Here is a 13,673-nt window from a genome sequence, read left to right as displayed (position 1 = left end):
GCGAAAAACAAAAAATGATTTTAAGTCAGAGCTACTTGACTGTACCCTACTTAAAGACAATTTGCCTTTATCAACTCAGTTGATAATTTATATTGGTCCACTGTAAGGGGTTTTCAAAGGTGACATTTCGAGCGTCGTTAGCCCTCCCTCTGAACGTTCGACGAAAGACTAACGCTCGAAACATCAGCTTTAGAGACTGACTCTTTACGGTGGCCAATTTAAATTATCAACTCAGTTGAAAAACCAAATCATCTTGTTCTTCTCCCCAACCAATACAGCACTTCAGTTTCTTTAGAAGCTTACTCCCTTTGTTTATTTATAGCTTACTTCATTGTGTACATATTTTTGTAACTCGGATCATTGAGTTAAGAAGTCTTTCATTCCGACTGTTTGAGTTTGCGCTCATAATGCATGCACTTTTTCACCTGGTTTGATTAAGCTCATTACATAGTAACCAAGTAATAACTGTTGTAATTTAACTGAAACGGAAGTAACAGATTTGTATTATTGAAGCGAGAAATTTTCCCTGTTCCATATCGATAACACAACGAAAACTGAGGGTGGGTGGTATGGGATGGACTCAGTTATAAGCAGGGGTATTATCAGTATGATTTCATGGTAATATATACTTTAGAGTAACCTTAGCCTTAAGCAATTTAATTTTGTTTCTTGGCAACAACAGTCAATTCTATGACGCAAAATAATGTCATGAAATATTTACAGCGTTAGTTCATCAGCTGTGATAAAAGAAAAATCAATCCTCTGATTTCTATGTCATCGAACTACTAGTGACAACTTCTGCGTTATTTTTCATCGATTTTCGCCCATTTATGTTCTTGCTGCATCTTTTCCATTTCATTCTGCGATTTTGAAACCATATCTTGACTTGGGTCTCAGTTAGCATGAGACTGGTAGCGAGCTCGTATCGTTGCGGCCGAGTCAAGTATTTCTGAGCTTGGAAATGGCGTTCAAGTGTGAGGAGCTGGTGACTAGAGAAAGCTGTGCGAGGTCGTCGCTGTTTGCCATTCATGGTGAAATTTCTTGCGTTGAAAAAATCATGAGAGGGGTCTGTTGAATGGAAAGATATGATACCGTGTAAAGTAACGTTTAGCCTTAAAACTCAAACCGCTCGAGTCTCCAAAGACACGGTGCGTTTTGTGACTTAATTACCTTAAAACCAACTTGAGGCGAAATGAGGATCGTTTTAGCCTAAATACCCGGGATTCTTGAGGGCCGGAAACAAGTTAAATTATTAGTGATCGATATAGACATATTATTAACAGTTTTTGAAAGCTTTTCGAGTGAGGATAAGGCTCATATCCAGCTTCATGCCAGAATTAAATCAAAGAAACTTGTCCTTGACAATGTAATGACATTGTGCAGGAATCACTTAAATTAGGCTTTTGGAATTGGATTTGTCGTTTGATCCTTGCATCTTAAGATCAGTACGCGTGTTCTCCACACCGTTATTTAGACATTTCCATTGGTACTGATTAGGAGAATTTGTTCAACAATCATAAGCCCTTTTTAGTTGGAAATCATTGGCTTTATCCTCATGACCTTAATGTTTGATCCAGAAATTTAACTGTAAAGACATACTAGTTGCCATAGCTAGTCACTCTTACGGAGTAAGGGGTTCACATCAGTATAGAGAATTCCTCGACAAGAAACAAGCGGACACTTGTACGATGCCATTTTCTTGCTATCAAATCGAGAAAATGTTTCAGTGCAAAGGATTTTGAACGCTCGCTCAAAATGGATTGTTTAGGCTAGTTTATCCAAGAAAGCGAACACTAAAATGAAGTTTGTCTCCTTCCTACTTGTTATAAGGCTGGTATAAAAACCTTGTGGCTATCTGTATTGTCTTTTTGATTGTCTGTAATATTTATCAAGTCTCCCACACTTCAGTTATTAGGAATCCGAAGAATTATCGATCGGAAGGTTCAAGGTTCGACTCCTTTTCGAATAATTCGGAATGTTTTTTTTCCGAAAGGAAAGTATTTTTTTCAATCAGTCAACAGAAACATCGTCTAAATAACCAAGTGGTTTTCAAGACAAGTACCCTGCTTAATACCTAATCTAAGCCAAAGAGACATAATGAAGTTAAGTTGTTAGAGCAAAGAAAAACGTGCCCCTTTGTCAGCCGACATTACGCTAAAAGACCGAGACTGAGAACAGAAATTTTGTATATTAGTGATGAACAATGTAGTTATCAACTGATCATTTTACTTGCACCAATTTACCAGAACCAAGCATCTACATAGATGGAACATATGCCACGTTTTTTTGTTGTTGTTCTAAATGGGGCCAAACGTGGAGGTAAATAAGAGATTACCTGATGACCTAAACCTATCCATGCTGGTTTTAACTCGTACATACAAAACGTGAATTAGCTTATCGGGGCTTTTACGTAAAGACAGGGACGTTTGCATCAAACATCTTGTCATATCTAACAATATGACTGGAATTTATTTAAGTTGATTTTAATGGCATTCGAGGGCAAATTCATATGTTTCCCCTGCACTTCATAGCGAATTTGTTACAACCTTTGGCAAAAAATCGTTGCAGATTTTCTGGATTTTGCAGGTTAAGATTTCAAAAGATATCATTTATGCCCTCTCCAATCAGGTTCCAGGTACGTCTTTATTACTTTCGTCTAATTACTTTCGCTAGGCCCTAGCTGTGACACAATGATATTTCTACAGTTTAATACTCCTCAGAATCTAAAGGATTCTCGATAATCCATAAAATTATGCCAGATTGATTCGTCAAAACTGTTGTGTAAAAGGTGAAAAAGTTTAAAATCTAAAACTAGATTTGGTAAAGTAGGATGGCCAGTATAGAATACAGGCACGAACCAATAGCATCCCTCACTCACCTTGATATCCGTGCACATTTTTATGATAATGCCACGGTGATGAACAAGCCTTCGGTTCAGGACGGTGTCCGTAGATCGAAAAAGAGTTGCAGCAATTATTCACACGATGGTTCCAAGCCACAGGCTCAATTCTTGGCAATAAAATTGGCCTTCGAACAACTGTCATCTGCACTTCTTCTTTTTGTTTCTTATTTGTCGTCTCTTTGGGAGAATCTTCCCCTAAGATGTCTTCAATTCGAAACGATCTATGTTGCATTTTCCAAGACTGGATATTTCGTGAAGACATTCACTGCATTTCGCATGAATTAGGTCGTCTTCGTGTTGACGTGCCGTTGTCGTCTTTATGAAGCGTTCTACAGTCACTTAATGTTATTCCATCTATCCTCTTATTCACACACTGTTCGCAAATTCAATTACTCTTCCCTGCTGTGATTGGCAGTGACGGCGACAATTACTTCCTAATCTTTTGTTAATGAAAGCTGATGAAGGTTGAATGAAGGCCAAAGTGGAACAATCACGCCCTAATTAGAATTAATTTCGATATAATTTGTTCAAAAGTACTAATCGCCCACATCACAATTTCAATTGTTGCGCTCTGAGGTATCTATGATGATATCAATCGATTCAGCGTTTTCCACTGTTATTGAACAATAAAGCCTCGGATCCAATTTGTCTCCTTCCCATTCTGTCCCACAAAAGCTTTTTAGAAACAAATCAAAAACAAACGCTTAGTTTAATCGCGCTACAGATATATCAGGTTTCGAGGATTATCATGTACTGTTTCGCTAACACCTTGTGTTGGCCTTGAGATTTAGAAAACCACAGTTAACAGGCCGATTTAAAGCATGCCGTGACGATTTTCACCTTTTCCTGTCGATGTCAGGCATTGTCAAATGAGATTAACAAATTAATCGCAATCCGTTTGGGGGGTAAAAATGAAGCTTGTTACACCATCAAACTTAGGAAATACTACCAGTACACAAACGAACAAAAGCCTTTTCACATTTTAATTTGCACAGTTCGTGTGCAGGTCTATTAACGAGATTCGAAATTATAAATAGCTTTGTGAGCTGTCAACGATGCGCCAATCCGCGATCGAGAGCGAAACTTTAAGAGCAATCAAACTCCAGCGAAGCCTTTGGTAATAAAAACTATAGCCGCGTGTATACATTTCAAAGTACACACTGTAAATGTTGGATGCCTTATTTAGAGGACTTACACAAAAGCTATTTGTTTTGCAGTCTCCCAGGCTTAACATTTCCTTGAACAATCACGGCAACAAAGGGACAATTTTAGTCTCGTTTAATTTTCATGCAAATCTGAGGCGTGGGCTTTGTAAAAATTAGTTTTATTGTGCTCGCAGGTTTAGTGTAACGACCCAGATATAGACAGGAAATCAAGTTCTTTTTAATTTGCCGATGCCAATAAACCTGTCGTTAGCTGGTGACAGCATTCTTTGCAGATGTTGGGTTTCTGAATTTGTCAAATAACTGTGGAAATTCAATTAAGGCTTTGTCCACCCTTAAGGGAAAGAAGGAGATTGCTTGGAACATTGTACCTTAATTAAGTTAATTATAGCGTTTTATTTTAAAAGGGCTTACCGCGGAATATATTGATCGGCATCGGAGATTGGAGGCAATTTTCCCAACAACTCTGTAGCTCGCATTATATGGCATTGATTATATTATAGTGGCTATTTATGAACACGTCCACAAACATTGGTCCTTAACAAAAAGTTTCCGTTTGTTTGGTTAATGTGAATAGTTATTTTTACTTTAAAAAAATCCACCCAGTGATCATATCAAAGATGGCTAATTAGCTGTTAAGCTTGGTAATCATTTTAGACGACTGAATGATTTGTAGGACTAAATAACTTGATAATTTTTCATATCGTTGATGGTTTTGATAGGAATATAACATCTTACTTACTGCTAAATTCTCGATAAGGATAGATACACGCAGTCACTTGCAAAAAAGAAAGCAAAAATGTCTAGAATGTCCTCGGAGAGGAGGTAATTTTTTACCCAATTTTAACATTTGCATGAGTAAGTCGGTGAAGAATTGTTTGAAATCTGAGATAAGGAGATATACATATATTTTAAACCTCTTTCTTTCTTCTTCTCCTCCCGTGCTTGTTTTTCTCAGTTTTTTTCAGCAAAGTTAGCTTTCAATTGCCACGGAAAAAAATTAGTTTAGAATGTTAAATCAATTTTTTTCGTGATATACTGGTTGGCAACAGAGTAATCTACATTTTTAAAAGCAAACAGAAACTCATTACAAATTGCCATTTCCGCTAATAAGTGAGTATTTCAAGTTTCTTACTCAATTGTTGTCGAAAAATAGTTCCAAAGCGCTGAATAATGACTATAAATATATGAAAATCATATATGTGCACTGCGGTTGAAGAAACGAATACAGAGGTGATCCTTGCAGTTATTGACACTACTGAACTAGTGGCTGAAATAGGGCCTGAAAAAAATTCAGGCCTGTACGGGTTGAACCCATGACCTCTGAGATACTGGTGCAGCGCTCTACTAACTGGATCCAAATAAACCTTCCAAGTGGTGAATAATGACTGAAAATCATATATGTGCACTGCGGTTGAAGAAACGAATACAGAAGTGATCCTCGCAGTTATAAAGAGGTTATGGGTCATGGGTTCAAATCCAGTACGGGCCTTATGTCAACTACTAGTTCAGAAGTGTTCATAACTGCGAGGATCACTTCTGAATTCGTTTCTTAAACCGTGGTGCACTTATATGATTTTCATACATTTACAGTCATTATTCATCACTTAGAAGGTTTATTGGAATCCAACATAATGGCTTGTTAGCTCTGTTGGTAGAGCGCTGCACCAGTATCACAGAGGTCATGGATTCAAATCCCGTACGGGCCTGAATTTTTTTTCAGGCCTTGTTTCAACCACTAGTTCAGTTGTGTTCATAACTGCGAGGATCGCTTCTGTATTCGTTTAGTTCCAAAGCATTTCTGTCCAAGGTATTTCTGGCCTTGGTGGTAACGTAATTTTTTTTCATCCACTTAGAGTTAAAAGACAAATACGTCAGCGCGTCACCAGTTGCTATACCAGTTTTCTCATTACGCAGGCCATTTTTCTCCCTCTGTTTAAGTTAATCCCAAAAGATCAAAACTGAAAGGAGTTTGACGTCTTAAGCCGATACAATTCGTAGATAACTTGGAAGAGGTAGTCAAATAAATAAAGGAAGGTTTTTCTCACTACATCCCGAAGATATTTCAAAGACAGTTGTCTTTGTGATTGGCTGTGAAGCAGTTATAGTCCTCTGTATGATATTCGACCCTTTTTCCTTGTTTTCAATGGTTTTTATTTTATCATTATTATTATTCTCTGAGACAAGTGACCTTTGTCGCAAGTGAAGATTGGACTGTTATCGTGAAAGGTACAAAGAATCGCTGTGTTTATCACATTGTTTTTAAAATACTCCTCGAAACTGCATTTGAGTTTACTTTTGTGTCAGATTTAATTGTCTTTTTTTCTTTTTATTCTTTCTCGATCGTTAGATTGTTAGCTTAAATTACCATATGCGGAGTCGCGTCGCGATCTACATCACATGTGACTCCATTGTGAGACAAACGAAAAACTTAGCTTTTATTGTTCTTCACCACGATGAATAACCGCAACCTTTTCTACGAAATAGGGGGAGTCTATGAAATATTTCCCTACGTTGATGTAATGTTTGCCAACATTATGAAAACTGGTTGACTGTGAATACATGAATATCACATCATTGAACTGCAGGTTAATAAATGAGGTTGGAGTGATCTTTGTAGTTATGAACACTATTTAAACAGTAGTTAAAGTAAGGCCTCAAAAAAATTCAGGCCTGTACTGGAGTTGAACGCATGACCTCGGCGATACCGGTGCAGGGCAATGCTTGGCTAACAAGCCAACTGGGAGCTGGTCATTTTGTTGTTTCGTAATAGACCTGTGAGGAGATAAATGAATAATTATGAATACATGAATATGATATATTTGAAATGCAGGTTAATCAATGAAGAGTGGAGTGTTCTTCGCAATAATGAACACTTCTCAAGCAGTAGTGAAAGTAAAGCTTGATAATATTCACGCCTGTACGGTAGATGAACCTAATAGCCTTTGCAATACCGGTGCAATACTCTGCCAACTGGGCTACGTGGCAACTAAGAGCTGTTCGTGCTGTTGTTTCGTAATTAACCCATGAAGTGATAAATGTATGGTTGTGAATACATGAAGAGGATATATTTTGATTTGATATTTAATAAAAAATCAAATAATTTGCTGTTTGTACCCCAAAACTTTCTTTTTTATGGAGGTGGTTTTTTACTTTTATTGTTGTTGGTTAGACTAAATAGGACTGGAATGGTCTAACGGGAATTTGATTGAAGTAAGAGACTGCATTCTTTTTAAAACAACTTTTTACAACTCGTCATGACGCTATAGATTGTAGAAGATAACGAAATTATAAATGTAGAGTAGATCACACATCATTATGTCCCAAAATACAGTGTAACCTGTTTCAAATTAAGCGGCATCGGCACCCTGTCAGTATTAAGCGGTCGGTTGAGAGAAGGAAAATAAGATACAAAAAACGAACTTTTGGCGGCAACATGTGGCTCCCCTAAGAGTTTCCTTGTATCAAAATCAGAACAAGAATTCCATGGCTCCTTCAGCTGGGGTTACCCCGGTCTTCAATCTTCATTCTCTAGTTATAGCACAAATTTATCGGTTCGGCGCCCGTGCGTTGTTGTTGCAGTGGCACCTTGTACAGATCGAGCCTGTCCTTTTGAATCTTTGGTAATTTAGTGTTATCAACTGAGTTGATAACGTAAATTAACCACCGTAAAGAGTTTCAAAGCTGAAGTTTCGTGCTGAGACTTTTATTTAACAGAGAAGATACCGGTTATGCCGTTACTTGACAAGATGTCGGTACAATAAAACGCCGCCACCACATTTTCGTAACAGCTTTCACATTATGTATGAATTTGCGTCGCATCATTCTTTCTAGTTTTTCGCTAAACAATTTAGTGAAAGGTGTCTTTAACCTAGTATCTAAATTTCTTCTCTTGATAAAATGATTATATCTATGGAATAATGCTGAGGTATAGCAAAGAAAATTAAACAAATGCAAGTAGCCAGGAATAGGTTACGTGCGATATGTTGCGACACATTGAGGAAAACTAGATCGGGGTGCTTAATGTGGAGGCTCTCTGCTCAACGTCAAGGGGATTAATAAAAAGGGGGAACTTTTCTTTTGTTGTGTGAATTTCTCTGTTTGGTCTCTGTTTTCTTTTTTTGCTCTCTTCTTTTCAGAGTTTGTTTATTTGTAATTATTTTGTTTATTGCCTCGTCTGGCTCCTCGACATGATGAAAACTACTGATAATATTGCAAAACTAGTAAAATCATGGATTAATGAGCTAGGTTCGATCTAGCCTAAGAATGGCTATTTTGTATGGGCGTAATAAAATCCTGGGTATACTAAACCTGCGAACTTCAGATGATAGCACAGCCCACGTCTCTTAATTTGTAATAATTCAGGTCGTTCGATCAAATGGGTGCAATTTGTATAGGTAGTATATGATTTTGAGTGCAATTTGGTGGGTGAGTGTAAGATAAATCATGTTATTACTTGTTAATAATGTACATGAAAAAACATCGTAGAAACTCATGACAGATCAAATTTTGAAAGCGTGTGCGCGCTATTTGTAATTTGCACTCGTGTTACAACTTTGCACTCGTGTTACATGAGAAGGCGCTCGTTTTCAGCCAATCAGAAGCGCGTAATTATTTCATGTACATTATTAATCTACATATTTTCCCGTAACATCCAGACCGACGCGAGTCAACGCACGGAACATTACTTTGCCAGCTTGATTCAGCGATTCAAATTGAGAGGGGTTGATACCCGAGATCGAAGTCATTTGTGTCAGCCAGTCCAAGATGGCGTCGAAAAGCTGAAACGGTCGCGCTTCGGATCGATACACGCGGATATCATAAAACCCGCGGGACTCAAAACGACATGCTTACGGTGTAGGTTCAAATAAGCGTTCTCCTACGTCGCACGCAATAGATAAATGATGATAATGAATGATGGAAACCCAATAAAACACAATGGTTCTTTGAGGTTACCTGATCATTTATTTCTTCAATTAGAAGAAAATGCAATAACAAGGGGTAGTTTTCCGGGAAAACTCGAATATACATATTTCAGCCAGTCTTCCTTGGTTACGTCTACAAATGGAGCTTGAAGTTATTCGAGTAGTTTACAAGCAACTCACGCATGAAAAGCGACATATCTCACCATACAAGATAGTCCAGAAAACCTAAATATAACATTTATATATACAATTCATTTAGAAGGTTCTTTGAGTGTTTTATATCACGTAAATCAAACTAGATCGTTCTAATCAACAAAATGTTTTGAATTCAGAGTAAAACACTCCCTTAGATAAAAAACAACAATTGCACAGCCAAAATTGTTTAATTTTCTGTGTCTGAGAACGTTTCACGCAATTAAAAGCAGGCACCTTGTATTAAGGTTGTAAAGTGACTGAAATTATAGATTCTCGCGCATGCAAAGTAAGTATTAGGAATCTTTTTACACTGATTAACACTTGCCAGTGGAATATAAATTGTCAGTTACGGGTGTAGATGTTTGAAAACCGTTTAAACGTTCATTTCTGTAGTCTGCACAACAATAAATAATTCTGCCCCACTTCCAAAAATTTATTTCTGTTTACACAACCCTTTGAGTGATGTTGCCTGCGACCTGAGTGGGGTTGTTTTTGTAATAGTGGGATGAATAATAATTGAAATAAGATGGCGGGTATGTGATCCCTGCTCCGGCCGCGTAACTTGCGATTCTCAACTGTTGATCCATTTGCGCTTTCTCTAGGCGTTTGTCTTTCGCTCGGCGATTTTGGAACCATATTTTGACTTGTGTTTCAGTCAGGTTCAGACAGGCAGCCAACTCAAAACGCCTTGATCGAGTGATGTACTCGTTTTGGTGAAACTCAAGTTCAAGCTTGAGAGTTTGCTCGCTGGTGAAGGTAGTGCGTTGTCGGCGTGTTTTGCTCTCCTTTCTCTTTCTTCTTTGCGGAGTGGCTAAAGTAAAATAAAGTTGATATCAGGATAATGTAACAATAAAAGAGTCGGAATGAAACAATGACAGAATCAATGATCTTATCATTAAGCGTTCTGAACTGTAAGCACCGGCTGAGATTATTGTGAATGGAGCAAACATCTTAAAAATCGAAAGTCAGCGCACGATGAGTTCTCCTGCCACACTGATATACATTCAAACCTTTGCTTTGCTATCGTGTTATTACTTTACGCGTTCAATGGTAATGCTCTAATTAAGGGAATGGCAAAACAAAATTTTCAGTTAATTCAGTCTTGTACAAGTTTCAAATTGAGAAAGCACATGGGCTCTTCGTTGATTGAAAGAGCAAACTTCTTACCCTCTGTTAATCGTATCATACCCACGCCGGGATCAAGAAGAATACAAATAGACAGTTGTCACATCTATTAGAGGGAAGTAATTTGCGCGTACCCCTTCTCTTGCACACACGCCAAGACAGCTTATTGGTTGTATAAAAGTGATCTGGTGAGCTATGGCCGGCGACATTTGCTTCACGAATTACCTCATTCGACGATCGAACTAAAAACCTACCCTGTTTCTTACAAGGTGCTTTTCTATCTTTAATCCCAGCATTAAGCCCAGAATTGTTCTTTATTGGAGAAATTCTTCAAGGTTCTTGGGAAGACACATGCGCTTGCAGTTTATCTTGTTTTGCTATGTCTTTTTTCCTTTGTTTTGCTATGTCTTTTTTTTTTTTTGCAGAAAGTTGTAATTTTCTGTGTCCTTAAATTTTAAGATGTACCATCAGCTGAAGTCACTGGCTTTGATAAGCTCTTCATAAAACGACTAATAAGGTGCGGATCGTGTTCAACGAAAAGATGGGCAGTGCAGAAATAAGTGCTCCTTCATTAAAGATGTTTTTGAAAACTCACTGTGATATGGGAATTAAAAAACATGTTCAAATAGGGATAACCTTTATTTCCGGAGGGCTCATGAAAGATACTATAAAGAAGAAACGTTTTGGACCAAGATGAAAAAGTAAGCTGATCGTAATTCTGCAATTTGAAAGTGGACATAGCAAACGCAAAAATCTGTCCTGCTCAAGTCGAAGAGTAAAAGGTTACGTTTTGTGAACGAGTCGTGTATAATACATCATGTTTTATTACTCGCTAATGAGCAGTCAATTAACAATTTTCAACTTTTCTTTCTCTATATATTTATGCTCAAGCGAACAACAAAAGCTAGCCACTTAATTATATCGGTGAGAACTTTTGTGTAAGCTTCTTTGTTTACAAGTGTGTCACACTGCACATAAATAGCTTTTTAGGAAATGCGCGACCAAACACGATCAAAAGAAATTTATGTTACAAACAAAACTGTTTTCTCCTGACCTTGGGTCGAAAACAAAACATCAGGGCCGGCCGCACTTTGTCATCTGTCTTTCTTAAAATTGTTCTCATGGTTAACGCTTTACGAAGAAGGAAATCAAACTTTTTCGGCGCAATCAGTTTGGTTTTGTTAATCATATCTTCAGAGCAACGTTAAACCATTAATTTTTCTCAACTCCCTGGTCACTGGAAAATATATCCTTTAAGCCCTCCCAAAAGTGCGTGCTACATCTGTCTTATTGAAGACCATTTGAGACGTGAAGTCTTTTTGTCAAAGTGTGTAGGTTTATTTTCACGGTGAAGTTTCTGTTGAGTCGATCAAAACTGTTTTCTTAAAAAATCTTATTTGCCCATTTTTTGAAAAGTCTAACAAAACGGCAGCAATAACTTCGCGTTTTTTTTTAATAATAAAAAAATTACTGTTAAAAAAATAGAAGCCCAAACTCAGCGTTAATGATTTTAGAATGCCTCGAAACCGATTAAATCGATTTCCGGCTTTACCAAAAACAATTCTCTTTGTATCCAAAATACTTTACAATGTACTCGGTGGTAAAAAACATTAAATTTCACATGCGGCACAGAATTCGAAAGAGATAAAAGAATTGTTTTAAATCTCTTCACATATTCAAAGCATCAGCGGAGTGGAATAAAAGAGCAAGCCACACCAAGGTTTTTAAATCAATAAAACCGAACGGGAATGATAGACACCCACACAAGATCGATGAACCACACCCTAAAGGTCGGCAAATTTCACACGTTCGAGAGCATTGAGTCTTCGTTACTGAAAGAGCTTTTCCGAAGACGAAAGCTGGAGGCGGAAAAAAGCAAACCAAGCAACAAAAAGGATATATTTAATTCTTTTATCATTCTTTCCCTGCCCACTCTACTTTTCTGAATGGCTGGCCTTCGGAAACTAAGCACGTTTCAATCTTCGTTCTTACAATCATTTTTCAGTGTACGTCTTTCAGTTTTAAAACCTCGATTTCATATAGAAATCTCCAAAAGAAAATTCCAAAAATGTAATTGCAAGGAAAAAAGAAATAAATGAGGCATAAAAAAATTTTTCTTAACAAAAATGATGTCAGTCGTATGGCATCTTAGGCATCAGATAATTGAAAATCTTCCGAAAATGTCTCTCATGTCTCCTCTCCAATCACACACCTCGTTCAAGTTTTTCTCTTTAGCTTGAAACCAAAAGGTTTTTTTAGAATGAGAAAATTAATGACGTTAGTGAAATAGTTTAGACGGACGGTAATAAAGTGTTACTCAACATTCATACCTTGAACAAACCACATAAAGAGAGTACTGTTTTATTTTACAAATTGCCCTGTAATGTGCAGAAAAATGAGCAACAATTGACATTATTTTAACCATCACATATTTCAAATCTTGAATTATGATCTTTTTATTTTTTGGATGGCAAGCATACCTTATTAAAAGTAAAAATGGAAGACATTTATTATATTTTCTTTGTTGGCAACTACTTTTCACGACGAAAGGGTCATTGAAAATTAGCTAATTCCTCAATGACTTGACATCTTTCCGGCCATAGAGCCCTAAAGCCAAATGACAGATTTCACTTAACAACAAGAACATTTCACCCCACAATCTAAATCGACAGTAGCTGCTTGGATAACGTATGGTTCAGCACTCACAAAAATAATTCTTTCATCAAGTTCATAAAAATTCAATTTAAGGGATCAGTTATGAATGAGAATTCACTCACCTTTCGGGAGATAAACGGGAGCAGGCACTGATACAGTTCCAGCCATCGATTGTAAAGACATAAACCTTGGTTCGGCTACAGCCTGACTCATTGCAGTAAAACCTGACACAGCCGTTTGTTGACAAGGCTGGCAGTTACAGACACTGGGAGGATGAAATTCCCGTTTTGGTAGCGGTGGCGCGACAGAAAATGCCGATTTTCTCTCGCTTTCTTTCTCCACATCGTTCGTTTTAGAGTCGAGGGTCTTCTTTCCCATCAGCGAGTCAACACTGAAAGCGGACGAGTTCTGCATTCTGGGCTTGTTGCTCTACCAGCACTGCGCTCTTCAAAGGATCTGTTTTCTCTTGAGTGAATATACTGCTAGCCCGGTTTATATGGACAGGAAATTGAAAGAGAGCTTTTATCGATATGATGTGATCATTTTCGCGCTATTATTTATGGGACCTGAAGATAATAAATATCGTTTATTATTCCGGAGAGTTCATTTGTTAACAAAGGTTATTAGTATTCCAAATTCGTCCCATTGGAAATCGAGGATTATTATTGTTCAATTCCAATCGTCAATCTCGTGATATATCGAACAGAA

General features: G+C 37.4%; 2 protein-coding genes across 2 annotated transcripts; both read right to left on the bottom strand.

The window, feature by feature from the left end:
• Positions 1-2: 2 nt before the first annotated feature.
• LOC131791651 (homeobox protein Hox-B4a-like) lies at positions 3-3,226 on the bottom strand. Its single transcript, XM_059108999.2, has 2 exons — positions 2,879-3,226; positions 3-1,068 (listed from the first exon to the last, which is right to left on the bottom strand). Exons 1-2 carry the CDS (start codon positions 3,162-3,164, stop codon positions 770-772), a joined length of 585 nt encoding a protein of 194 aa, XP_058964982.1. The 5' UTR covers positions 3,165-3,226; the 3' UTR covers positions 3-769.
• A 5,815-nt stretch (positions 3,227-9,041) lies between these two features.
• Positions 9,042-13,430, bottom strand: LOC131791767 (homeobox protein rough). The gene is made up of 2 exons (XM_059109150.2): positions 13,088-13,430; positions 9,042-9,996 (listed from the first exon to the last, which is right to left on the bottom strand). The coding sequence occupies exons 1-2, from the start codon at positions 13,377-13,379 to the stop codon at positions 9,629-9,631; spliced, it is 660 nt and encodes a 219-aa protein (XP_058965133.1). The 5' UTR covers positions 13,380-13,430; the 3' UTR covers positions 9,042-9,628.
• Positions 13,431-13,673: the final 243 nt, after the last annotated feature.

This window comes from Pocillopora verrucosa, chromosome 10 (assembly GCF_036669915.1).
Source record: "Pocillopora verrucosa isolate sample1 chromosome 10, ASM3666991v2, whole genome shotgun sequence".
In the NCBI taxonomy this organism is placed as follows: Eukaryota; Metazoa; Cnidaria; class Anthozoa; order Scleractinia; family Pocilloporidae; genus Pocillopora; species Pocillopora verrucosa.
Note: the sequence above shows the minus strand (reverse complement) of the source record. Positions and strands in the feature narration are given on the sequence as shown.

Coding starts and splice junctions, on each gene's coding strand:
- LOC131791767 (XM_059109150.2), bottom strand. CDS start 13,379: ATGCAGAACTCGTCCGCTTTCAGTGTTGACTCGCTGATGGGAAAGAAG. Junction 9,997..13,087: donor TCCCGTTTATCTCCCGAAAG/GTGAGTGAATTC, acceptor ATTTTACTTTAG/CCACTCCGCAAAGAAGAAAG.
- LOC131791651 (XM_059108999.2), bottom strand. CDS start 3,164: ATGTCTTCACGAAATATCCAGTCTTGGAAAATGCAACATAGATCGTTT. Junction 1,069..2,878: donor AAATGTGCACGGATATCAAG/GTGAGTGAGGGA, acceptor TCCATTCAACAG/ACCCCTCTCATGATTTTTTC.